General features: G+C 36.8%; 1 protein-coding gene across 1 annotated transcript; it reads left to right on the top strand.

Annotated features, from left to right (window-relative positions):
• On the top strand, positions 1 to 26584 carry LOC133519145 (periodic tryptophan protein 1 homolog). Its single transcript, XM_061853097.1, has 13 exons — positions 1 to 270; positions 6490 to 6548; positions 9954 to 10078; positions 10176 to 10249; positions 12121 to 12226; positions 12460 to 12567; positions 12648 to 12822; positions 15876 to 15972; positions 18675 to 18845; positions 20572 to 20662; positions 21368 to 21446; positions 25029 to 25180; positions 25751 to 26584. Exons 1-13 carry the CDS (start codon positions 187 to 189, stop codon positions 25819 to 25821), a joined length of 1392 nt encoding a protein of 463 aa, XP_061709081.1. The 5' UTR covers positions 1 to 186; the 3' UTR covers positions 25822 to 26584.
• Positions 26585 to 27194: the final 610 nt, after the last annotated feature.

Genomic DNA, 27194 nt, shown 5'->3' with positions numbered 1-27194 from the left:
GCTTTGTCATTGTCAAACTTAAATTTCGGTGCGTGCATGATGAGTTCGTGCGTGTTTTACAATGTGTTCGAATAGCATGTGCTATGTGCATTGATCGATACATGCGCACTTAAGTTTTTTTAATTATATGGATCAAGTTTTCCAGAAACATAGTTTAATTAGTATCAGGCCTTAACAAGAATCAAAATGGAAGAAAATACACCTACTGTTAGTTTGGTCTCCTGTATGCACTTTGTGCGCCGCGGGGTAGCCAAAGAAGTTCCTGAAAAGGTAATTATGCTGCTTTTTGGCTACTGCGTATTCTGTGGATCTGCCGTATCCGCCGAAAGAGCTGCCGAATGATTGTTTGGTTAAGTGACTCATAAATTCGTTTAGCAGCGTGAACGCGCTCAAAAACATGTGATGCTTTCTTAGACTGGCAAGAAATATTTGAATACAACAATTAACCATAGGTAGTCAACGAGTGCCACGAAAATATGCTACTATAGCAAGCAACTAAAGGGCTGAAGACCTTGAACAACTAATTTCTGATGGCAACAACATCATTGGAAGGGAAACAAAGTGCAAACAGTATGGATTAGTGTACAACCAAAGTTTCAGTTTCAGAATTGAAAAAAAATGTTTCGGCAGAAGGTTCAGTTTTGGCACAAAAACTACCGATACCTTCTGCCTCACCAAAACTTACGAAATAGTTGATTTGCTTTTAATTGTTTTGTTTAAGGGCTGTTTAATTTACTAAGCGGTCACCCAAAATCAGATATATATTATGTACATTCAGCTGCAGAGAGAGGTAACCGCCCTGCATACAATCAGTCTATCCAGGAGGGGTCACCTCTGTCTGCATCTGTGTGTATATTGACTTGTTGCTATAAGGATAGGGATTGCAAACCGGATTGATTTTCAATCCGGCCGGATCCGGCCGGACCGGATCCGGATTGGTATACTGATATTAAAGTTAATTAAATGATATATTTTTCATGTTTTTGCGTAATATGAGAAAAAAAGGGTATTTTTAAAATAAAACTTAGTATACAAAGTGTTACAATGTCAATCTCACTTTATAAACAAAATTTGAAATTTCAGTAATTTATAAATTTTCCCAAAATGACATTTACAATTATACATTTGATTAGATTCAAAGCCTGATTATATGGGGCGGGAATTCCTTGATAGGACAAGTTTTCATAACTGTTCTTTGATTGAATTCTTTGTAACGCTGACATCCATTCTAGTAACCAAAGAAAATATTTTACTGCTTACCAAAATTATATGGAATGTGCTCCAATATTATCTTGCTTTAATTTAGTTTTTTATCTGAGATAGTAGTTTTAAAACTGTATGAAATAAAAAATAAGTATATCGGTCAAAATATAGGGAACAGTGTAAACTAAAGGTCATCACATAGTAATATTCATTTACACATTTATGAGCCTAACTCTAGTCAGTGGAGTACCGCCGATTTAATCCTGTTTTTTGTTCAGTTTTGACATCCTATCATAACATAACATTAACCTCCTCTTTAGTCTAAATCACAAATGCCTTCTTTGACATCCACATCCTTTAATTTTTCCTTCTATTTAAGTAATCTTCGTATCGTGCCACCAACATGAAAGAAGAAGAAATCCTCTTCAATCATCACCATATTAAATATCTTCTTATCTTACTAAATGCAAACTTTTACATTCGTCTTTGTTCTGTTTAACTCATACCTTCCATCAGTCGCCTTTACCTCATCTAAAACGCACAGTGTGTGCTGTATTTAGGCGTTTTTTTATCTTACCGGATCCGGTCCGGATCCGGTGATTTTGACCGGATCCGGTGGCTGCTGAAAAGTGCCGGATCCGGCCGGATTACCGGATCCGCCGGACCGGATTGCAATCCCTATATAAGGATTTTTGTATATTTTATATTTATAAACATACTAAACCGAAACCAATAAAATAGTACATTACGATACAAGTGCGAAAAATAGGAAATTCGAAACAAGTGGCGATAAATTAAAACACGACCGAAGGGAGTGTTTTAAATCGACACGAGTTGCGAATTACCTATTTGCACATGTATCGTACAACGTTTTACAGTACATATGGCCCTTTAAATGTTCGACACAGTAACGTAATATGCTCATTTTCGCACTAGTGCGGTAAAGTAGCACTATACATATGTACTGTAATAATTATTTAATGTATACAATGTGTCTCTACTCTCTGGACATTGACCGACATCCCGAGTAGAGTTCCTTCTCAGGAATGTTTTAATATGGTAAATTATTTGATTAGATAAACATTAAAAAAATATTTATAAAGATAAATTAAGGATGGCTGTGTTATTTTTGAACAAAATGATTTTGCAATTATTTTTAGCTCCATTGTCTGACCACCATAATTTCCATATGCCAAAAGAGGCCAAAAGAGGCCAAAACGAAGGAGGGATAGTAAGCTTCTAAAAGATGGTAATTGTATTTTGATGCAAATTGCTCAATAAAAGTTACTACCCACCAAAAAGATCCTGTTGCATAATAGAACACACTTTTTAGGCCACTGGAATAAATTGGCTGTCAGACCAGAATTTTCTTTTTGAATTTTTCATTTTTAATGTTTTTTCCTCATTTGGTACATATTTTCCTATGACAGGAATGTATTGTTGGGGCTCCAGTAAATTAATCTGGTCATATTTTGTACAGTTTCATCCATTAAATTGAAATAAGATTAATCTTTAAACACAATTTTGTATTTTACCATTTTTGGGGTTCCATACCAAAAAGGTACAAAAAGGAACCCTTGTAGTGCGGCTCTGTCCGTCCGTCTGTCTGTCACAACACTAAATATCTCGAGAACCACTTCAGCTATCATTCACATTGAAAGTTTTTTTTATTTTATTAACTTGACGAGTGAAACACTTGAAATTTCTAAGAGATTACATTAAAGACACTTTTATTCAAATAAAAGAACAATTTTTGAAATTGGTTCACATGATAGAGAATTATCCTCGCAAAACCAACATATGTGCATTACACCGCGCAAATTAGTTTGACAATTTGCCGATAGATGGCGCTGTACGCAATTATACTTAGTATAGGTACTTCTGATCAAAAGTCTTTCGCCTTTATAGTTATACGAGATAATTCAAAGTTTGTACGGAACCCTCGGTGCGCTGGTTTTTTTTTTCTTGACCTTTGCTTTTCTGCAATTTTTTGCTTTTTATAGGACCCTATATTGTATGTTATTCTGATATTTTAAACTGTGCATGTATTCACGCCTGCTTTCTTACGCCGCATGACAATACATTTTTTCGATTTTGAAAAATTTTCAAGCTTGTGATGCTCTCTAAATGTTTTAATTATATTATATGGCTCACCTTTGACTTGGAGAATCTGAAGTAACGATTTTTTGCGGTTAATACTTGCCTGTGCAGTGTGCACAGTGGACTTGCAATGTTCCAAATTAATTCGCTCCATCAAGAAAAATATTTGACTATTAGGGAACAAATATGTTAGAATTGATACATAAGGGATTGATAATTATATTCTTGTGAGCTGTACACTAATTGTTTTTAAATTAACAGATTAAAAGAGGTGTATGAGTGTCCGCTTAGTAAATTAAATAGGCCTTATAGAAGCTTGCTTGATTGTGTTGTTTTAAAATTAAACTCATTTTATTTAACTTTTATTACTAAACTCATTAACTAAACAGCAGCCAAATAACACTAGCTCCTACTCATAGTGTTGTGTTCCTGCGGGTGAGTAAGGTTGCCAGAGCTCAACGAGGGGGGGGCGGGTTTAGGGTCGGCAACGCGCATGTAACTCCTCTGGAGTTGCAGGCGTACATAGGCTACGGAGACTGCTTACCATCAGGCGGGCCGTATGCTTGTTTGCCACCGACGTAGTATAAAAAAAAATCATTGTTCATACGCCTAAAAGGAAGGGTCCAATGGTCCATTGATATTTTATTCCGCAATTTTAATATGTCTTTAAAAATTTCGGCTTTGGCTGAAACTAGAGCCAAAACCGAACCTTCGGTTTCGGCAAAAAAACATGTTTCGTTCTGACACTAGTATCAATCCCTTGGCATGAGGGATATGGAACCATCAAGCTGATCTGATGATGTGAGACAGGAGGTGGCCATAGGAACTCTGTAATAAAACAACGTAACCTAATTGTTTAGGGATTTTATAATTGTCCCAATAAATAAGTAAATATTCGTAAGTATTCATAAGTAATATTAATAAGTAAGTAAGTAAGTAAATATTCTTTAATGCACCAACAATTATACATTTTACATACATGTAAAACTACAAATAAATTTTAAAGGAAAATAGAACCAGGTAACAACAGGCGGTCTAATCGCTAAAAAGCGATCTCTTTCAGACAATCTTTAGATAGCAGGAAATGTAGAATTCATACCAAAATCAACAGTACAAGTAGCTAAAAATGGAGACTATTAAACATAAACACACATATTACATACTATTTATAAAAGTATTAAAACAATACCTAATACACTAATAAATATACAATATAATATATTATATATCTAGACTTACATATTTAGGTATTTATTTATTTAACCTTTATTGCACAATACAAAAAGTAAAAAGTGGCTGTGACAATAATCGGACAGACAGACGGACATGACGAATCTATAAGGGTTCCGTTTTTTGCCATTTGGCTACGGAACCCTAAAAATGGCGGACTTAATGCCTTAAGGCATTTATACAATATATAAAATAGCAACTTACTGCAGAGATAGAAAGTATAGTTTCAGCAGATTTTTGAAAATGGGGAGAGATTTAGCTAATCTTAATTCTACTGGCAAAGCATTCCACAACCGAACAGCCCGGAAGGTAAAAGAGCTATTATAAAATTTTGAAGTAGATGAGGGAGGAGCAAGACAATGAGTCTTAGAACATCTGATAGAAGAGAGATACTTGAAACGCTCTTTGAGATAAGGTGGTGTAGTGGGGTTAAAGAGAATGCCATAAAGGAGGGGAAGAACATGAGTGTCACGGCGAAGATGAATAGGAAGCCACATGAGCTGAAAACGAAACTTAGGCCCATGGTCATATTTGCGCAAGTCAAATAATATAAAACTTATACAGAGATTCTGGAGGCACTCAAGCTTATTCAGCTGGTCCTGCGTAAGGTCGAGATAGCAGATGTCACCATAATCTAATATGTGCCCATAAGAGAGATTGAGTCTCATTTTCAATTATTAATTTAAGCTTGAAATTAACATTATATAGTAATTGATATGCTTGACATAAACTGTAACAATTAATGTAAGATTTAAGATAATTAATGTAATCTTCTTCCTCGCGTTGTCCCGGCATTTTGCCACGGCTCATGGGAGCCTGGGGTCCGCTTGACACCTAATCCCAAGATTTGGCGTAGGCACTAGTTTTTACGAAAGCGACTGCCATCTGACCTTCCAACCCAGAGGGTAAACTAGGCCTTGTTGGGATTAGTCCGGTTTCCTCACGATGTTTTCCTTCACCGAAAAGCGACTGGTAAATATCGAATGATATTTCGTACATAAGTTCCGAAAAACTCATTGGTACGAGCCGGGGTTTGAACCCGCGACCTCCGGATTGCAAGTCGCACGCTCTTACTGCTAGGCCACCAGCGCTTCTTGCTAGGCCACCAGCGCTTCTAAGATAATTAATGTAAGTTTTAAGATAATTACAGGGCCCTAACAGGGCCCATGTGAAACAGACTATGAGACTATTATGTAACACCTGTACCTATCATGGATGCAATAAAGATATAAATATATGAAAAAAAGAAATGAACACTTGAGCTAGCGCACTTTTAGTGGCGTAAGGGAAGAAATTTTGAAGTCTGCGGAATGAAGCTATTGCAGCAAACATTTTCCAACTAACCTCACTGAGTTGCCCAAGAGAGACTCTGGTCCATCATGACACCGAGATTCCTTACCTGGAGGGAGAAGGGAATCTGAATACCGTCAAACACAATGGCAGCTAGAGAACCAAAATCAATCCGGGCAGTAAGCTTTGAGCTACCTATTACCATACCCTGAGTTTTAGTAGGGTTTACCTTGAGACTATAACGTCTACTCCAATTTAAAACAATTTGAGTATTCCATGCCTGTGAAAAAAGTACAGTCAGCGATAAAAGCTTGTACAAAAAATGTTTTTTTTTTTTCTAAAAACATTTCTATACCATTTCTCTCAGTTCATTTCCGCTCCTATTAATAATATGGTCATTCCTTTTTTTAGTAGGCCAATTTTGTCCCAGCGCTGGGCAAAGGCCTCGCCCCCTTTTTCGCCATTTAGTACTAATTAATCAATATTTTTAAAGTTTATTTAGCTGCTCAATGTTGAACAAAAGTCTCCTCTATTGAATGCCATAAAATTATATTGGTAGGTGCTCCTTATTCTATAGCATTAAGTCATTCTCATTTGTAATGGTTAGAGTGTAAGACAAATAACCATGAGAATAATAATTTGTATTTATTATTTTATATTTTGTAGATTGAGCTGACGGAGAAAGAGCTTGAGAAAATTATAAAGCAAACTGCAGATGAGTTGCGGTAAGGTCCTCATATAAATAAATCTTTAGTCATGCAATACTACACCTGACTGATATTAGATTTTGAGTACATAGACTTGGGAAATTAAACTAAAGTCGTCTCATTCACGATTTTCGTAGGCATCTCTTCTAAATACCTAAAACTGGTATGGATGTGTTCCTCGTTGTCTCCAGAATACGTATTGACCGGTTTTAGTTTATGGAGGGAGGGACGGGTCGAAAAAAAGGGGGGGACACATTGCAGCCGACCATTATTGATATTTGTTTACATCTTGAGTGCTTTGGGACCTATCAGTTCGTTTGAGGTGTCGTTTGAAAGATAATTAAACGTACTATTATTGTTCTTTAATAACCGTAGTGATAACTAGATTTTTTACCTGTTACTTTAGTACTGATAATGATAAAACATGCTTCTAACTCAATAAATTATAACTTTACCGCAATTAATGTAATTACAAAATATAGTGGACATTTCATTAGCTTTTCAAAAATATAAGTTTTATTGGTGTATGATATTATATAACCAAGTAATGATTAATTTTGTTCAGCATGGGTCACTACACACCGTCACATAAATGGCAGCCGACCGTCGTCGGCATTTCGTTATTTCTTGTGTACCATTTTTCTGATCAATTCGTGTGATGTGTTGTTTGAAAGAACATTTAACGTACAATTATTGACTATTGTTTACTAACAACCGTAGTCATAACCTTACGAAACATTTGACAACGTATGATTTTTTACCGAGGATGGATAGCATAAGTACTGACTAAACATGCTTCTAACTCAATAAATTATAACTTTACCGATTACCGCAATAAATTTTATTACAAAATAAACGCAATATTTTATGAAATTTCCAAAAACATAATTTTTATTCCAGTATAATGTTACATAACCAAGTAATGATGAATTTTGTTAGCTAGGCACTGCGCACCGTCTTAGAAAATGGCAACCGGCCATCGTTGGTTTTTTTCATTATTGGTTTTAAACTATCCATTTTTAATTAGTATTTGACGTTCTAATTTATAGTTTTTGTTTTGCTTATTGAGTAATCTGTCACCTTAACATGGTGCTGTAGGCTTAGCTCGTAAATATAACGCTAATAACAGTATTAGATGTATTAAATAACGTTCGTCTTCGACTACATGATCTATAATAGCGACTCTCAACTTCTCTGTTCGACTGTAAGTCATACAAGATAAGAGAGTTAAGTAGCGATTGCAATACAAAGAGCTATTAAAGACGTTTAATCGCCTGTTTAGAACTTTAAGTGCAAACTGCAGCTGCTTATTACTCATATAGATGTTTTAAGGTTGTATAATTCACTTAAAGCTAATTACACTCGTTGCTTAACATGCATTAAAATAACATTAGCTGCTTAACATGCATTATAGCGGCCAAAACAGCTACTGTGAACCTTAAAGCTTTAAATGAGCTTCAAGGTTCACTTAAACACTTTTATGTCACCAAAGCCTGTAGGCTAAGACTATGTAACTATTCTAGAGCCGTTCTACGCCTTTAGGTAATAAAATAGGTGCTAAGTGTCGCACGTAATTGTTTGTTGGGATTTATATGACGATGCGCAGTGATCCATGCTGAAAATAATTCATCATTAATTGGTTGTGTAATATCATATACCAAAAAACGTATGTTTTTGGGAAGTTGATAAAATTTCCCGTATATTTTGTAATAACGTTAATTGCGGTTAAGTCATATGTAATTTATTGAGTTACAAGCATGTTTTAGCAGTACTTATTCTATCCATGCACGGTAAGAAATCATGTCTCCAGTTATTTTGTAAATGATTACAGTTATGAATATAGTTGTTAATATTCGTTATAAAAGGACGTTTAATATTCTATCAAACGATACCTCACACGAATTGATCAGTAAAATCGAACCCGAGAAATATCGAAAAGTCGACGACGGTCGCCCACAATTTTTGTGACAGTGCCGGTGCGTATTGATCCATGCTGAACAAAATTTGTCATTACTTGGTTATATAATATTATACACCAATAAACCTTATATTTTTGAAAAGCTAATTTAATGTACACTATATTTTGTAATAACATTAATTGCGGTAAAGTTATAATTTATTGAGGTAGACGCATGTTTTATCAGTACTTATGCCATCCATGCACGGTAAAAAATCTACAGCTATCACTACAGTTATTATAGAACAATAATAGTACGTTTAATTATCTACCAAACGACAACTCACACGAACTGATCAGTAGAATAGAATACAAGTATTAATGAAAAGTCAACGACGGTCGGCCGCCATTTATGTGACGGTGCATAGTGACCCATGCTGAACAAAATTCATCATTACTTGGCGAATTCATTATATTTTGGACAACAAACATCTTACGGTAAAAACGAAAATGCTTAATGTCCTAAGCACTCTTCTGTACGGAGCAGAATCCTGGACAACTTACGCAAAACAAGAACGCCGGCTGAACTCCTTTCATATGCGCTGTCTGCGGAGCATACTTGGCATCACATTGATGGATCGCGTGACAAATGAGTCTGTTCTAAGCGAGGCACAGCTCCATAGTATCACAGCCATACTAAAGAAGAGACGACTGAGGTGGCTTGGGCATGTGTATCGAATGGAACGGACTCGTTTGCCACGTCAAATCCTGCTAGGGGAGGTTGCAGACGCAAAAAGACTGGTCGGGCGGCCAATGCTGCGCTTCAAAGATTGCGTCAAGCGTGATATGGTTGCTTTTAATATCACATGTAACCAATGGCAAAAACTGGCCGAAGACCGACCCGAATGGCATCGTGCTGTTCACGATGGTCAAGCCAAACACGACGCTGCCTGATTTACCTCTTTAAGAGAGAAACGCATGAGGCGCCACGAGCAGGCCTCCAACCCTCGCCCACCTGGGCAAGCATACACCTGCCGCGTGTGTGGACGTGGGATCCTCTCTCGCATAGGGCTATACAGCCACGAACGCAAGTGTCGTTACCAGGATGCTGCTTAAAACATCTCGCACAGATGAAAAGGCCTATTATATTAAAGAACAGTAATAGTACGTTTAATTATCTTTCAAACGACGCCTCACACGTATAAATGTCAATGATATTCGGGCGCCATCTCTCCCGTCCCCCACTCCATAACCTAAAACCGGCCAATTCGTATTCTGGAGAGAACGAGGAACATATCCATACAATTTTAGGTATTTAGAAGAGATGTCGACGACTTTTCTCAAAAAAGGCCAGTTTCCTCCAGACTAACTATACAGGCCAAAAGAAATTTAGATCTATTTAACATTCAATCTAATCTTATAATGATTCCATAGATGATGATGGACATAGAAAGTGCTAGTTTTGATCCAATTATGTTCTTGCTATAAAGGCTGTTAGTTATATTAACTAAATATTAATTAAATAGTTTGACAGAGAGAGGAGAAGATGTATCAGATGATGAGGCTGAGGCAGGTCCCAGCTCCGCCCGACCTCCTCCAGAGAATCCCAATGATGAGTTTGATTTTGAAAAGTATGATGAGGAAGATTCAAGTAAGTGATACGTCTGTCCACATAAATCATGTTATCTAATCATACATATGTAGTAATGATTTTATCAGGATGTTTAAATGCAATTTTCGTTTTCCAGCTAACCCAGTGGGCATAGGAACAGTAGCAACTTTACCCAACTTGGGAGATTTGAGCGACAATGTTCAAATTAGGGTAAGCAATACAGATTAAATATTAGAACCCAATGGCACTTGAATTATTTTAGGCATAGATTTTAAGATTTAGATATTTATTCTCATAATATAAAATTACACTACAAATGATGCTAAACTAATCTACATGAATTTATATTATGATCGTCATTAATATTTACATAATATTATTTAATAAAATGGATACAATTAAAAACATGACGTAAAATTAATAATCAATCTTATGTCAACAATTTTATCATTAATGTCAAACCAAAGTACGGCAATAAAATAACTAAGTACGAGTATCTCCTAATGATCGTCATGTTCTAACATAAAAATTATGTAAAAAAAACTTTAAAAAAAATGAGAATATGTCAAATTTACACAATTCAATTTCCAATTTTTCAAATGTCGAGGTCATATACTCATTTACGGAATAAAGTGGATTACCCATAAAAAATTGAATTTCCAAGTATAATGTTTTTGAGATGATTAGGCTGAAAAACTTTATAAATATCGTAGAGAAATAAGTAAGCTTAGAGTGCCCATTCCATACATAGCTAAAAATCAATTTTTCGAAAACTTATACGTAATAGGATTTAAGGTTAGTAAGTATTTAGTTTTAAGCGAGTTTTAAATTTATAAATAATATGTTTCATTATACCTCTCATATAATATAACTTATTATTTATTAAGTAAGGAAACTGATCGATGAAGTGAGCACTCAAAGCTTAGTTCTGTCATTCTGGCGGTTACAACATTCTTCAATGGTAATTTGTTTTTCATCTGTTAATAGTATTTTTCGGTGGCCATTTTGTGAGTATCGCTTCAATAGCACGCGATTTCTCTCTATCTTCATAGGCTTTAATCGTCCATTAAGCAAATGACCTTTTTTGTCTGCGGTAAGCGTGTAGTCCAAGGTCTTCATTGATAACTTTACTTAGGGAGCTTCTCTTCACAGACATCTGTATTGCCAACAACTTTTGCTTCCGGACGGGGTTTCTTGCAATTCTCGCCTTCACTGCCTTTATTAGAGCTGGGGTCCGAACGGTGCGAGGTCTTCCAGACCTCTTGCGGTCATCGAAGCTCTGAGTTCTACGAGTATTGTATCTATTAATTGTGCGATAAACAAATTGTTTGTTGATTTTTAGGTTATCAAGCAACTTCAAAATCATGTTTGGCGGGTGCCCACATTTGTGCAACGCAATTAATGCGATACGATTCTCTTTTAGGCCCCAATTCATTATAGATACGACGAGATAAGCGTTATGTGTGGTATATAATTATAGCTCACGAATCCACCACATTATGTCATTTTTTATTTTTTCGGTAGCATTTGTTTTAACGGAAATAAAGAGGTTGCAAATCGAGTAACAGAACTTAGTAACCAACTAGGTATGTGTTTCCATTACATTTTATTATCGAACGTTAATCTCAGTATTTTAACATTATTAACTTCCTTGATCAAATGATCATTTAATGATAATTCAATCGTTTTGTTTTGATTATACTTTTTTGTAAATACAATAAATTCAGCTTTAGTTTTAGAAAATTTAAATCCTGTTTTACGTGACCACTTTTGAAGATCATTTAAAGTATTTTGAATTAATTTAGCTGTAGGTTCAAGTGTTCTGCCACTACACGTTATTGTCAAATCATCTGCAAATAAATAGCCTTAGCCTTTTACGGGTTATCAATAACAATGACTACGTCATTTATAGCTATCAGAAACAAAATAACACTCAGAACTGAACCTTGAGGCAAATCATTTTCCACAGAGATTGTGTTTGAAAGAAAATTATTATCTTGAGAAAATTATTATCAAGATTAATTATGTTTTAGCATCTGTATTTTTAATATTGATCAGTCCATTATTTAAATATATTACAGACGGACGGGCCGGACAGCGACGAGGAAGATGATATCATCAAGCCCAGCGACAACCTGCTGCTCGTCGGGCACGTGGAGAGTGACGCCAGTGTTCTGGAAGTCTACAGTCAGTTTGCAATAATTTAAATACCTAATATATAACTCACTCTCAGGAGTAACATATCACTTTATTCTAATAAACATACCAAGCTTTTATATTAATCGCCACGTATTTTCGATGTTAAACTAGACTAGTCATTTTCCTTAAATAATTTTTTGTACGAATATATTATTTTCTTGTTGTGATTTAGTCTGTAATGGGTATAATTTTGAATTTATCCCACGGTGATATTTTTGTAGTTTTCAACAAAGAAGAAGATTCTTTTTACGTACACCATGACATCGTTCTGCCGTGGTTCCCGCTGTGCATCGAGTGGCTGAGCCACGATCCTTCAGACACCAAACCAGGTATAGCACAAAGCACATCAGTAGCTATTGTATTGTTTATGGGTTGCACCGATATTTAGTAACGTGAGATTTATGAGCAGGTAATCTTTGCGCCCTAGGGGGCATGGACTCCGTCATTCAGGTGTGGGATCTGGACATCGAGAACTGCCTCGAGCCAGCCTTCAAACTCGGCCGGAAACCCAATAAGAGGAAGAAGACCCAGAGAGTTGGCCATAAAAATGCTGTTTTGGACATGTCTTGGAACAGAAATTTTACGTGAGTCGCATTGTCGAAGGTTTTTACTGGTAAAAAAGTAATACTTACTTAACTTAATAAACTTGAGCGCATCAAAAATATCTGCATCCGGTTCATATTTGGGTTACGTAAGTATGACCATGTTTCGCTTTTCCGCTCACAGCTCAAGTGGTTGCCTATTCGTTTTCGTCGTAACTTTCATATTCTGTCTCTCCTATATTCTATTCTTTTCCTTCCAGCAACTCCCCGCTATCTCAAGGAGCGTTTTAACTATCAAAATTCTGTGAGGCTGTCGCGCAGCCTGCTTCTCTCCGTCCCATCTTCTACAAAATTTTACAACACTTCATTTACTTTTCAAGCTGTCCGACTCTGGAACTCCTTACCCGTTGGCATAAGATGCGCCCAATCTCTTGATGTGTTTAAAAAATCACTCAAAGAACATTATTTATCTCTCCCTTAGTGTTTATATATTACATAGTTATTTTTACTCTGTGGCTGACATGCTGCTGTCATATTTAGCTATGTTTCGGTTAATTTTATATATATTTATATGTATGTTTATTCACTGTAATTGTGGGTGAATGTAGGCTTCATAACGGTTTAGCAACACCAACTTTTTCGATTAACTTCTCTATTTCCGCTACCCAAAGGTTGTCTGGAAGAGATCGCTTTTTAGCGATAAGACCGTCTGTTGTCTGCCTCTAAATTAAATCAATTGTGTATTTTTCTTTATATTTTTACTGAGGTGTGCCAATAAAGAGTATTCTATATATCTATCTCTTTTTGTTCATACATATGGTTTTAAAGCTTGCTGAATTACTCACAATATAATTTTACGTATTTTGCTTTCGCCGTTTTGCATAATTCTATGTAATATTCTGTATGCTTAGACTTAGTTTTAACATGTGAATTTTCTCATGTAAGTGAATTATATAATTCTTTATGAGAATAAAGTTCTTTAAACCTAAACCTAAGTGTCAAAAAAAATCTCAAAACACGCTCCCTGTTAAAGCGATTTGATCCCTATTAATTTATTTTTATTTTTCAACATGCATAGCGCAAAAGCTGGGTCTTTTATCTTGATTTTAATATATAGTTCATGTAAATTGGACTGACAAGAATGCTACTGGACATGATTTACCAAATCTACTTCTTAAGTGTGTTACTGAAAAGTACCCTAAGTTTGAAGGGTACCTATAATAGGCTGAAGTACAGACTTGTCGGAGAACGAAATGCTGGTGACTAAATATGCCCTAATAAATTAGAATCGTTAAAATACAATTGTAACTATTTTATTAATGTGACACTGATTTTTAATCCCTTTTGTGAAGTATAATTTTTCACAACCCAGCCGCGTGCTCGCGTCTAAAGACAATCCCAAAGTAAACAAGTAGTAAGTAAAATAGTAGTCTAATTTTGAAACCAATTATTATTGCGTTTTGATTAGCATAAAACAAGCTAAAGCTTTGTATTACATTTTATCAGTAAAAACCTTTGTGACAGAACTTATGGACCGACTAAGTACTCTTACTTAGTGGGAATAATCATTTCTAGCTGTTACCACCAAACACCAAAATAATTTGAATTCAGGTCAAAGTATGTCAGGCAACGAAAAGGTATATGCTTGGACTAAACTTTTAACTTCGTAACTGGGCTAGTTAGGAGGTCACATCCGGGTTTCTGAGGCCAACAGAAAGAAACAATGTTATATGAGTGTAGGTAAGTTTTTTAAATGGTTACGTCGTGGTCGTGGTTACGTTGAGTCAGTAATATATCATATAAAAACTTCTGTAAATTGTGGCACATCGAGTTAAATTAATTGTCTTAAAGAATTTTCTTGCCCAATAAAACACCTAATTGTGGTTTGTTTACATTCTTTTAAATACCTAAAGATACAGACTAGATTAACTCCAGAAAAGTTTATAAGACATTTTGAGTTTGACGACCGGTGTGGCCTAGTGGGTAGTGACCTTGCCTATGAAGCCGACGGTCCCGAGTTCGAATCCCGGTAAGGGCATTTATTTGTGTGAACACATATTTGTTCCTGGGTCATGGATGTTTTCTGTGTATTATCATTGTCTGAGTAACCCACAACGCAAGCCTATTTGAGCTTACTGTGGGACTTAGTCAATTTGTATAAGAATTTCCCTCTTATATTTATTTATTTTAGTCAAATATGATCAGGAATATACTGTTAATATTTTTCGGGTTCCTCGTGAGCACCGTGAATATTATTGAATGAAATTTAATTCAAAATTACAGACTTTCGAGAGCGGATACCTCTAGAACTATACAAGATATCGAAAAACTTGACTAAGGTCCTGTTTCACAATGTCCAAGTAAAGTCCTGAACAAGCTACTTGCCACTTTGACGAATAAATTCATCGTTGGCGTTTCACAATCTTCAAATAAGCCTAACTGGTAGATAAAATGCTAAGTTTTGTAGGAAGTTTTATCTGGTAGGTAATTTATTTGTTAGTTAGTTATACAATACTTGGACATTCTGAAACAGGCCCTAAGTAACATTTCTAGCAAATCAGCTTTGATTTTGTACAAATTTTAATGTCGCTAGGACGCATAGTTTCAGAGATATAAGCGAAAAACCGAAAAATGGGACCTTCAAAGTCCCCTCTCTCCCCGGCTCAGAGACTACGGCCGGGGACTTTTGATATGTTCACTTCCAGTTAGGAGGTCCAAACAAAGTTACGAAGTCATAAATTTCTACCTTTTCTAAACAGACGTTGCCTGGCCAGAATAAATGTTATGCTATAGAATATAGATCGATAAGTGTAGTAAAGCCTCTCTGATGACCCTTCCTGTAATATAAATAACTTGAATACCACGTACAAGTAATACTCACGTTTTACTCTTTACTTCAAATAATATGTTTTAAGTGAATATGGATGTTGTATTTAAAATAAATGAATACATACACCATGCACAAAATACTTATTAGAAAAATGTAGGTAGTAATTATTTTTTGACACATTTTCTATTTAATAAATCGAATAGAAACTTGGATACGACTATGAATCGGTGTTGTCTCAGTACTCAAAAGTTATTTGGTATTTCAGACATGTTTTGGCTAGTGGGTCTGCTGACAACACGGTGCTGTTGTGGGACCTGGACCAGGGAACCCCCCACACGAAACTGGACTATTTTCAGGACAAAGTAAGTAATGTTGTGTATTGAAACTCCAGTGACGTGTCTGGTGATGGTGAATAAAAGCGATCCTGGTTTTGACGTGGCTCTTTTGACATATTTTCAAAACGCCTAAGAAATAATTAACGAGTGGCGTGACGTCATCTGCATAAATTAATTTGACATCTGTTGATATTTTGTGTTGATGTCAATGTGACAGATGACACTGTCTTTTTGACACTAACAATGGCTTTCCATAGGCATCAATATTTGCTTTAAGACCAAAAAAGTGACCGAAGAAGAATAAATAGTACATTGTAGGAGAGGCCGGAAAACCGCTAAAAGATGGACGAGTGAGACACGTTAGTGGTGGCCCACAAATAATACGAGTCCATCTTTAGCGTTTCCGGCCAAGGTGCTTTTTACGACTACTGCAAGGAAATAAGAAAATTTGTATGACTTAAGTACTTTAATAGAAATTGATATTTATATTGGCGTGAGGACGATTGTTGAAAGAAAGCGATGTATTTTTGCCAGGAACATTTATATTTTCTTAACTAGAAGAAATCATTTTTATAGCGTAGATACGTGTTTGTTGTATTTTTTAGTCAAACACAATGTACACTATCCAATTCAGTAAGTATTTTCCGATCGGCGGGATCGGAAATCACTAAATGTAATACTTTTATCACTGTTAAAAGACGTTCTGTGTTTACTTTAAACCGACTCTAAACTGAGAAGTGCTTTTGCTAAAAAAAAACACAAATAGCTACAAAAGTAAAAACGCCCTAAGCGTAAACTGAATGGCTTTGACGTTTTTTTTTAAAACAAGTCCTGGTCCTATGAATAACTTAATTTTATCCAGGCCATAATTGCTGAAAAAGAAAAAAACCTAATTTTATTTTTGAAGGAAAAGTGTGGCGCCAAAAAAGACCTTTTATTGATCTTTATGTTTTAAATGATACTCATTGTTGTAGCACCTGAACCATCACCAATGACAGATGATGATATCAATGAAACATTGTAGTAGTGGTGGTTCAGGTGCTACAGCTATTGCCTACTTTTCAGCTTGGTTTTAGGTTTTAGATGCCACTAGGGATTGCAAACCGGATTGATTTTCAATCCGGCCGGATCCGGCCGGATTTTGGCCATAACCCGGCCGGATCCGGCCGGACCGGATCCGGTTTGGTATACGGATATCAAAATTAATTAAATGACATATTTTTCTAGTTTTTTGCGTAATACGTATTCCTAAATCTATAATTTGAAGTTCATAAATAACTTCTTAATAATAAAATAACCCTTAGTAGTAAAAAGTGTGACCTTGTCAATATCACTTAAAAACCCAAATATGAAATCGGTCATTTATTATATATAACCATTCACAAGTGCTCAAATTTTCGTTTACAATTATAAATTTGATCACTTTCCAAAGCCCGGGATGTGGGGTGGGAATTGGAATTCCTTGAAATGACAAGTTTTTGTAACTGTTCCTTGATTGAATTCTTTGTAACGTTGACATCCATTCTAGTAAGAATATAAGATATTTTACTATTAACCAAAATGATATTAAATTTTCCCTCATTTTTTGCCCAAGAAAGTAGTAGTCTGTATGATTTAAAAAAAATTACCTTTTTTTTATTTACAGAAAAGTATATTGGTCAAATTATAGGGAATGGAACACGACACGACGATCTCATGCGAAAAATAATAGAGTACGTAGGATTGAAATCCATCGCGGAAAGGGACTCCTTAAGAAAAGTTACATGGATCAAATAAAGAATTGGCTAGACGTAGAGTAGCATGTACCATTAAGGAAATTGCATAAGATTGGATGAAATTATAAATACAAAAGATTCTCTCTCAAATTTGAATAGAAAATAAACAATATTTTATCATATATATATAAAATCGAAGTAAACTAAAGATTATCAATGTTATCATTTCATTTTATACATTCATTTTCAATACAAACTTACAATCTTATAATCATTCACACATGTAACACATATTGATTAGCCCAGCTCTAGTCGGTTGAGTACCGCCGACTTAATCCTGCTCATTTGTTTACTTTTAATCTCCTAACACAACATTATGACACTTTTCTTCTCTTTAGCATAAATTACAAATGCCTTCCATGGCATCTCCATCGTTTAATTTTTCCTTTTATTACAGTATTTATGTAATCGTCGTATCGTGCCACCAACATGAAAGGCAACTTCTGTTCCCAGTCATCGTCATAATAAATATATTTTTATTTAACTAAATTTAAACTTTTTCATTCGTTTTATGCTCTGTTCAAGTTCATACCTCTCATCCGTCGCCTTTTCCTCATCTAAACCGCACAGTGCGTGCTGTATTTAGGCGTTTTTTTTATTTGACCGGATCCGGTCCGGATCCGGTGATTTTTACCGGATCCGGTAGCTCCTTAAAAGTGCCGGATCCGGCCGGATTACCGGATCCGCCGGACCGGATTGCAATCCCTAGATGCCACATTTCGGAACAGTGGCGTGAAAATTAGATTAAGCATCTCATTTTGACTTGGAGAGTAACGAAGTCATTTGAGCGTGACAATATTAAAGCCATCAATAAATGCTAAATTGCGCAGTGCATGTGAGACGCAGTTCCCGACTTTGATACTCGCTTTCAGATCTTTCTAGTTTATAATGATCACCAATCTTGTAGTATTAGGGTTATTTGTCCATCGGGTTGGAATGTAATTTGTGTTGCAGGTACAGTCTCTGAGCTTTCACTTGCGCGAGCCGCAGACGCTGTTGTCGGGGAGCTGTGACGGCGCGGCGCGCGTGTCGGACTGCCGCGACGCGGCGGCGCACCGCGCCTGGCGGCTCGGCCCCGAGATTGAGCGCGTCGCCTGGGACCCCCACAACCCCTACTGTTTTGCAGTAAGTTTGTAATATTTATTTGTTTTGTTATGCGTTTCTAAGTGTAGTGTAAGTGTGTAATTATTTATGATTATTATTTTGGAGCTCTACATATGTAAGCTATGTATATTCACGATAATCATGATTAAAGACATTGAGCACCGCAAAATAATATATTAAGAAGCCACTACTCCGCGCCGACTGCGAATTGTCCGGCTATAAACTGTGTACCTATTACTGTGTACCTACAAGCTGCAATAATTTCTTACTCGACGAAATGCGCCAAAATATATTCCACGTAACATACAGAAGCAATGGCCGAACAACAGCATTTTTGTATCGATTTTGCATTTTAAGTTAGTTCTATATAGTAGCATTATAAACTGTTATACGGCTAATGTACTGCTTATTTGTGCACAAATTATACGACTTTAGATCGCATAAAGGTTCATGATCGTTATATCCTTACACGGTGGGAAGAAGTTGTGATAAGTCGAGATATAAAATTGAACAAATTTGAAGTTCAAATAGAACGTAACATTCATTTTTTTTTTAATTTTACAGATATAATGGCATTACAAGCGCACTATACTAGCACTATTATAGCGGTCAATGAAGTGGCTAATCGCACTACAATAGTAGTTTATGTGACTGCTACATAATAAAAGGCATTAAAATACACGAGTGTGGGTTTAAGAAACGAACGAAGTAAGTTTCGTAAAAGGATCACGAGTGTTTTAATGCCTAATTATGTACAGTTACATACACTATTTTATCTACATATCATAAACGTTGGGGCATTCGTTGCTTTATTGGCGGAACTCGCGGATATGTGGTGGCGTCACCGAAATATTTTTATCGCTCATTTTACACGAAACTTTTGCTATAATTACTTTAAAAACAACAAAACATATTTATTTTATACTTAAAACTAATTAAAAGATAAATTGTACGTCAAATGGCTGTAAATGAAAACTTTTCACGCATGTCACGTATTCGTAGTTTTTTTTTTAATTCAGACTCTAACTAGAGTCGGGGGCCTATTTCCGTATCATCCGATACAAACTAAGCTCAACGATTAAAGTCCGTGACTGTACATAAGTTGTTGTACCAAGAAAATAACTTCTGAACCTTATTTAATCGCATATAGATCATCAGTTTCGTATGATCCCATCTTTTGGGAATGTTATCGGTAACGTTGGCAACTTACTAGTAATATTCCCAAATGGAAACTTACTGGCACTTAGCGGGAATGTTTCCGCAACCCATCACTAGTTGTAAATAAGTCCTCTGGTGCTTTGTTAAAATGCTTGTTCTGTTACATGGATACGATATGCTCTTATCGCTCTGTAAATAATATTGTGTTAAATAGGCGCGTTTTAATCTTGAAAACGTTCATGCAAAAACCGCCCTAGTTGATTAATTTAATTATGAATAGTATCTGTAAGTATTCTTAAATCCTGACTAGATAATGTAGCGTTTTGGTGACGATATGTGTGAGCACCGTTAACCATTCGTTATCATATTATCAAATGAAGATAGTCGCTTAAACGCAGAGAGAGTGGCACTTGTATAAGCTGTTATTCGTGGTGAATGATTTCAAACCCAATGGCACTCTTTGCAACTGGATAGTGAGTGGGGCTCGCGGTGGTCGCTCTTTACAAATACAAAGACGCCGTCATCGCGAGTGCTCGTATTATATTGAATGAAGCTGTGATACCTACAGTGAGTGCATTTGGTAATGCAGATGAGCAATAACGAGGGCCGCGTGGCGTACGTGGACGTGCGACACGAGCAACCCGTGTGGGACATCGCGGCGCATGACAAGGAGGTCACAGGTAACGCCGCTCTATCTTACTGCCCGTGCCCATCCACAGTTACAATTCTGGAATGGTAGTCTGTAATCCAAGATTCATTGATTGCACTTGATGTGTAAAGTACCCCCGAGGTTAACATTAAACTATAATGCATTCATCAAATCAAACTTCAACTTGCCAACCAGAGTTACCGCATAATGTATAGTCAGCATCAATCGATGGTGAGAGGGGCCAGATTTATCGTAACCCACCATTGTTACCATAAATATGTACCAATATATTGGCCACTTCGAAAGATGACTTCAATTCGGAGCACAATTTTTTAATTTCAGGGTTCCGTAACCAAAGGGTAATAACGGGACCCTATTACTAAAGGATGACTCACGGGCCGGAGCGTCCGTCATTTTCTATGACGGCTGATCGGTGGCCACGTCGTGTTTGCCATGGAAAACGAAGCGCTGGAACCTCCGGCCCGGCCCCGGCACGGTCGCATGAGTCATCCTTTAGACTACACTGTCTGTCTGTCTGTCACAAGGGTGTATCGCATAAACCGTTATAGCCAGACAGTTGAAATTTTCACAGACGATGCATTTCTGTTGCTATATAACAACAAATACTAAAAACAGAATAAATAAATATTTTAATTGGGGCTATCATACAAAAAATGTGATTGTTTTTGTGTTATCTGATACAATGCTACAAAAGGATATTGCTTTTTATTTGTAGGTCTCATCCTTAGCGAAATTCCCGGCCTAATGGTTACCGTCAGCACGGACGGCAAACTCAAGACTTGGGACATCCAAAGGTATTGTATACATAAGAATCTTAGTTTTCAAACAAAAAGTGCAAGCTCGTCACCTACTTGCAAAAAAATATTGGTGCAATGTGGATTTTGTTCCATATCCGACTTTTCTCTCTTAAGTTCTAAATTTAAAAATTATAAATTGGCACATGGTATAGTTGTCGTAGATAAATGTTGATAAATTTCATTTTAAATTTAGGCTCCGGTCGCTAAATACTGAAGATCATTTTAACGTACATAAAAAAGCGAAGATCACGACTAGTGATGGGCAGCTTATAAGTTTCCTAAGCAGTGGCGGATTAACCAAACAGCAGAAAAAGCATATGCTAAGGGCCCCGCGCCTAAGGGGGGCCCCGCGCTCCGACCCTGACCATGCGATTTCGGCACGCGGAACCGGCCAAGTTCAAGTAGAACTCGCACTCCGCGGATCCTGTACTACCACATTTTATTTACAATGTATTTTTTTTCGTAACTCAGTAACAATATTGATCAATTATTATTATTTGTTATTATCCTGTCTATTTTTCTTTACAACGATACCAAATTTTAAGATTTTTTAGACTTACGCAAAGACCTAGAGCAGAGTTTAGCATAAAACCGAAGGTGCAGAGTGTTGGGGAAGGTGCAAACTTTTGTGCATGGCTAAAGCTGCAGGAAACAGCAGAGCTCGGAAACGCACAAAAAAAGATACTGTGTTTAAAAAGGATGATTTATTTACTAATTATTATTTCAAATAACAAATTGCACCTTACATTAGGCATTAGCTGATCAGCTTTGAGCCCGTAGGAGGCCAAAGGACGCGCTCCTCTACGGCTGGCCAGGCGCCCAAAATATGCCGAGTTGCTGCAAAGCCGTGATACATATGATCTAATTGTCAAAATGTTATAAAAAGAAAACAGCGGGGCCCCTATGCAGGGCTTTGCATTCGCATAAGCCGGATGTAAAGCCCGGATGTAAAGGGTCCGATACCCAAAGCATCCCAGCAAGTCGCACTTTCGAGTAAGAACTAAGGCCGAGCAGCAGGCGAGCCGAGATAACATTGGTGTAATTCCAAACTCTGTTCTCCTACAATTCAGCCTTTGCATGGTGGCGCGCCGCGATAGAACGCTACGGGCCTCCACCCTTATACGGAGCTCGGCCTACGGCCTCGTTCACACTCTGGCATTGGTTTCATTCTAGGCTCTGCTTTCCTGCAGCTTGGCCTTCAGTTTCGCACGGGAACGCTACGAAATCGGGTGGTCCGATCGGTCCGGATATTCAGCTCGTGGGGCTCAGCCTTCGGCCTTGTTTTTTGGCTCACTTAGCCATTAGTTCCCACTTCTTAGGTCCGACTCACTTTTCACCTATTTTTACAAGCTTTTATTAAACTTAATAATATTGATATTGTTAAACAGTATCCCTACATGCTTTTATTTAACTTGTAATACTCGTAAGTTGTTTTCGAAACCTGCAAACCATCTGCAAACTATTTTTTTGACCATTTGTCAAATTCGACCTAATCTGCTGATGAAAACCGAAGGTAAGGAGGAAACCTATATAAAAGAAAGGAACTGTGATAAAATAACACAACGACATTAAGATTAGGCTCTTTTAAAATGGATAAGTAAAAAAATAAAAAGATCGAAATTCCTCTCTACATTTTTTTTCTTTCGGAGCGATTATTTCCGAAAATAATAACTTTATTTAAAAAAAGGTTTTTGGAGACCATTTTTCGTTTTGAAAGACCTTATCCAACCATACGCCACAAGGGTTAAAGCAAAAAATTATCAAAGTAAAAACATTTTGTATGAGAGGTATCCTATTTTTTTTTATAGTTTTTGTTTTACCCGTTCTGTCGCAATGCATGATTTATGTATCCATGCCAAATTACAGCTATCTAGCACTAAAGATCACGGAGCAAACCCTCGGACAGACGGACATGGTGAAACTACTTATACAAGAGTTTCTAGGTGACAACGAAACCCTAAAAAATACACTGCATAACATGTTAAAAACTAATAGAGAACGAGTGGACAAAAATTAAGACATCGTAAAAATGTTGTGATGGTACTGAATCCTCGGGGTGCGAGTCCGACTCGCACTTAATCATTTTTTTTCAAACCAGGGGGCCCCGCGATCTATTGTGCTAAGGGCCCCGCGCCTTCTTAATCCGCCCCTGTTCCTAAGTGAAACTTACACTTAAATTTCATGCAAGTTTCTGTAAGTTTCAAATGGAAAATTTTGCTTATATTTCTTTGAATTTTTCTTGGTTTTGGAGGTTTTAGCAAACAGACAGATAGACGGGGCGAGCGACTTTGCTACATAATATGTTAGATTAGATAAACAATCTGTTAAAGCTCTACCTGCTTTATTGTCTCAAAACTGTTCACAATTATTTTTATCGGAATTAATGCTGCCAAATAAAATGAAACGTCAAGCGGAATCTATAATGCTCAATAAAGACCTTACGAATATTATGGTGTATTAGCATAACGAATAAGAGAGAGTAAAATGAAATTTCATGTATGAGAGATTAAAATTAAATATGTTTAATATACACAAGACAAATAGCAGATATGTTTAAAAAAATGCAAAAAAAAAGGTAAAAAAGGCGCAGCGTAACCTAACGTGGTCTTGAACTTCCGTCCATCGTATAACAACCGGGTACGATTACCCCTTAGCGACGCGTCTACTGTCACATATTGTCGAATTTTCCGGTCACAATCCGTCCTACTGACGTCAGGAGTAGCGGAAAGGCTGCATGAAATTCAAGTGAAATTTATACGGTATCATTTCTATCAGAAACATTTGCTGTCTAAGGAAATATGTGAAATGTTTCAGAAATTGCCCATCGCTAATCACGACACGGGTCGCTGGCAGCGAATGTGTTAATAATTTCTGATTTACACGATTTGATTAGCGTTTCCTCCGGCCAGTTGTTCAGGAAGCTGTTAATAATTATCAATGGAAAATATCTCCCTTGAATTTGTCTGTAAATACTCTTTCAACTATCGCGCTTACACCAAAACACTGGACTACCGAAGTGCAGATATGATAGTAAGTCACAGACCATCTCATCCACTAGACGGAGCACCTGATACAATCGAGGTCATCACACATAAGCACGGGAATAAATGAAGCGCGACCGCTAATTTTAGTTGCTCCATCAATTACAACCACTACTCGTGTAAATTAAAAATATTTACAAAAAATAATCTATGGGGAGGGACTGGGCTGTTATAGCCTCGTAAGGCCCAAGGTCCGACCTACAGAACTTATTCAGTTCGATGAAATTTTAATAATGTTTAATTGGAACAGAATTGCATTTGTTTTGTTCAATTTTCAAACAAAATAAAATCAACTGTATTCCCTGCACTATAGGTTCAAATTTCAGTGGCAATTTTTCATTTTTCATTTGTATGGCTGGACCTTAGGAGGATAGTATAAAATGGTCTAAAATCAAACTCAGTTGTGCTGTTCGAATCGTATCATTTTACAATTAAAATTGCACCTATTTGTGGTGGTCGGCTGTTTATAAAAGCTTCATAATGCGGTGTCTGTGTAGTCTGTTTCGTAAGAGAATACCGGCGGTTTGTTGCATTGCAGGTCGCCGCCGGCGCAGGTGAGCGAGCGCGCGAGCCGCGTGGGGCAGGCGCTGTGCGCGGCCGCGTGCCCCGAGGCGCCCTTCTCGCTGGCGTTGGGTGGCGACAACAAGGAGTGCTTCATCGAGATGCTCGACCTCGCCGCCAACGAACAAGGTGCCAATCCACATTACTGACATTACTCACTCTTTTAGGGAAAGGTTAGTTGAACCCTTTCCGTACCTACATCAAAAGTAAAAACGGAACCCTTATAGAATAACTCGTGTCTGTCGTCTGTTCCTCAGCCTCAGCGAATTTGCTCGGAAACCACTGAACCGATGAAATTTGATACACATATTTAATTAGGTGACCCACACACAGACGAGTAACGTAAAAAAGAAACCTTATGATGGATAAATTAGAAAAAAACGGCTCTTTTCGTTCCAGCGCCAAAATATCTCGTTAGAAGTTATTGCTTTCACCCCTTGGTTTATTAACCATAACTGAATTCATTATAAACTGAAATGGTGTATTCCCATTTGTCCCCGCCAGGCACTTATGAGAATAGGTGCATTCATATGAATCATTCCCAGAGGGGACAGATGGGAATGATTCATATGAATGCACCTCATCATCGCCTCATGTATGGCGGCTGTCAATATAAAATTATTTAATTTGTTCCCTAAGTTGTACTATTTATTTCATTTGCCACTCTCTTGACCCTCCGGTGCGTTTGTTTGATTGCAGTATCCAGCCTGTTCGAACCGCGAGCCGCGGCCGCTGCGCCTGCCGCCGGCGCCACCGCCATGGAGACGTAGACCCCAATAAATATACTACCAACACACCAACATACACGCGTTAATGTTGTTCGTTGAATTACCTTCAAGCACATTCACATTAGGCTCCTAGATTGCGGCCAACGCGGTATCAATGCCCTGTAACTGTAAGATACATGTTTTATGTGTCTCCATTCTTGATAAGGAAGTAAATCTATCACCTCTATAGCTTGCTCGAAGTTTAGAATATAGCTGTTAGTTTGCTGGACAAAGCCTTTGAACATGCTCTATTTTAACGGAAAATAATCAAGCAACATTCAAGGAACAAAGAGTTAGTGACTGTAGAAGAAGTGTAGTCTGAGCAAAATCGATGTATGCACATGTGGCGCCACGTTTTATGGTAACTGAACTGTCAGAAATAAATATTTGACAACCAAAGTAACAAATAATATATGGAGTCTATAGGACATACATCAACTTAGAAGACGAATGTTTCTCACTCTTTATTGTTACCTCTTCTACTATTCATAACTCTTTGGTTGAGAAAATGCACTTTGATGTTGTCTTAATATATTATCACATGTTGATGTTGGATTATATAATATTCTAAGTGTAATCAACATAATAATGTATGCTCTTCGTTCTGATAGTCTATAGGATCAGTTTGTATTAACATAAGTGTACATACAATCTATATTTAGCTACCGGAAAAAAGTTTATATTTAAGCAAGATATAGTAGGGGTGCTATTTTGATGTTTATAGACCATACGTATATGTTTGTTGTAATAAAAAAAATGTTCAACATGGTTTGTTCTGCCTACGTAATAGACCTAGAACGATAGAATGTTCCTTGTTCCCGTCGTACTTCGTGTCTTCGAGTGCACTGACTGCAGTATATGGTTATTTTATGCGAGCAAAGGAGGAAAGGGGATGACCGCTTCTCCTTCCCCATTTTCCTTCCTGGATACCTATTAACAGTATAGAAAATATTTTCTTCCAGCTTCCATCCGGTCTTCGTTTGGGGCCCAGTATCTTACGGAGGATTTTCCTCTCGGCAACGAGCAGCATGTTAGGATTGGACGAATCACGGTCTTATAGATTCGGATCTTGGTGCGTCTGCTTAGAAGCTTGGACACTAAGTAATTAAAAAATAATTAATAAGGAATATTACTAATTAGTAATTTAATATTTTTTTTTTGTTTAAAATTATTTAATTTGATTTATTTAACAGCCGTTTTTAAATATTTTTACATAATTTTCAATCGTGGCTGAATGCTGAATAGGTATGTGCCTTCGATGCCTAACCTGTCAACAAATTATAAAATGGCGGACGAATGTTTGATATATCACCGTATTTAAGAATTATTTCACTTAAAATTTAGTTTTATCTTCGCAAGTGTGATGAAAAACATTG

This window comes from Cydia pomonella, chromosome 1 (assembly GCF_033807575.1).
Source record: "Cydia pomonella isolate Wapato2018A chromosome 1, ilCydPomo1, whole genome shotgun sequence".
NCBI lineage: Eukaryota > Metazoa > Arthropoda > Insecta > Lepidoptera > Tortricidae > Cydia > Cydia pomonella.
Note: the sequence above shows the minus strand (reverse complement) of the source record. Positions and strands in the feature narration are given on the sequence as shown.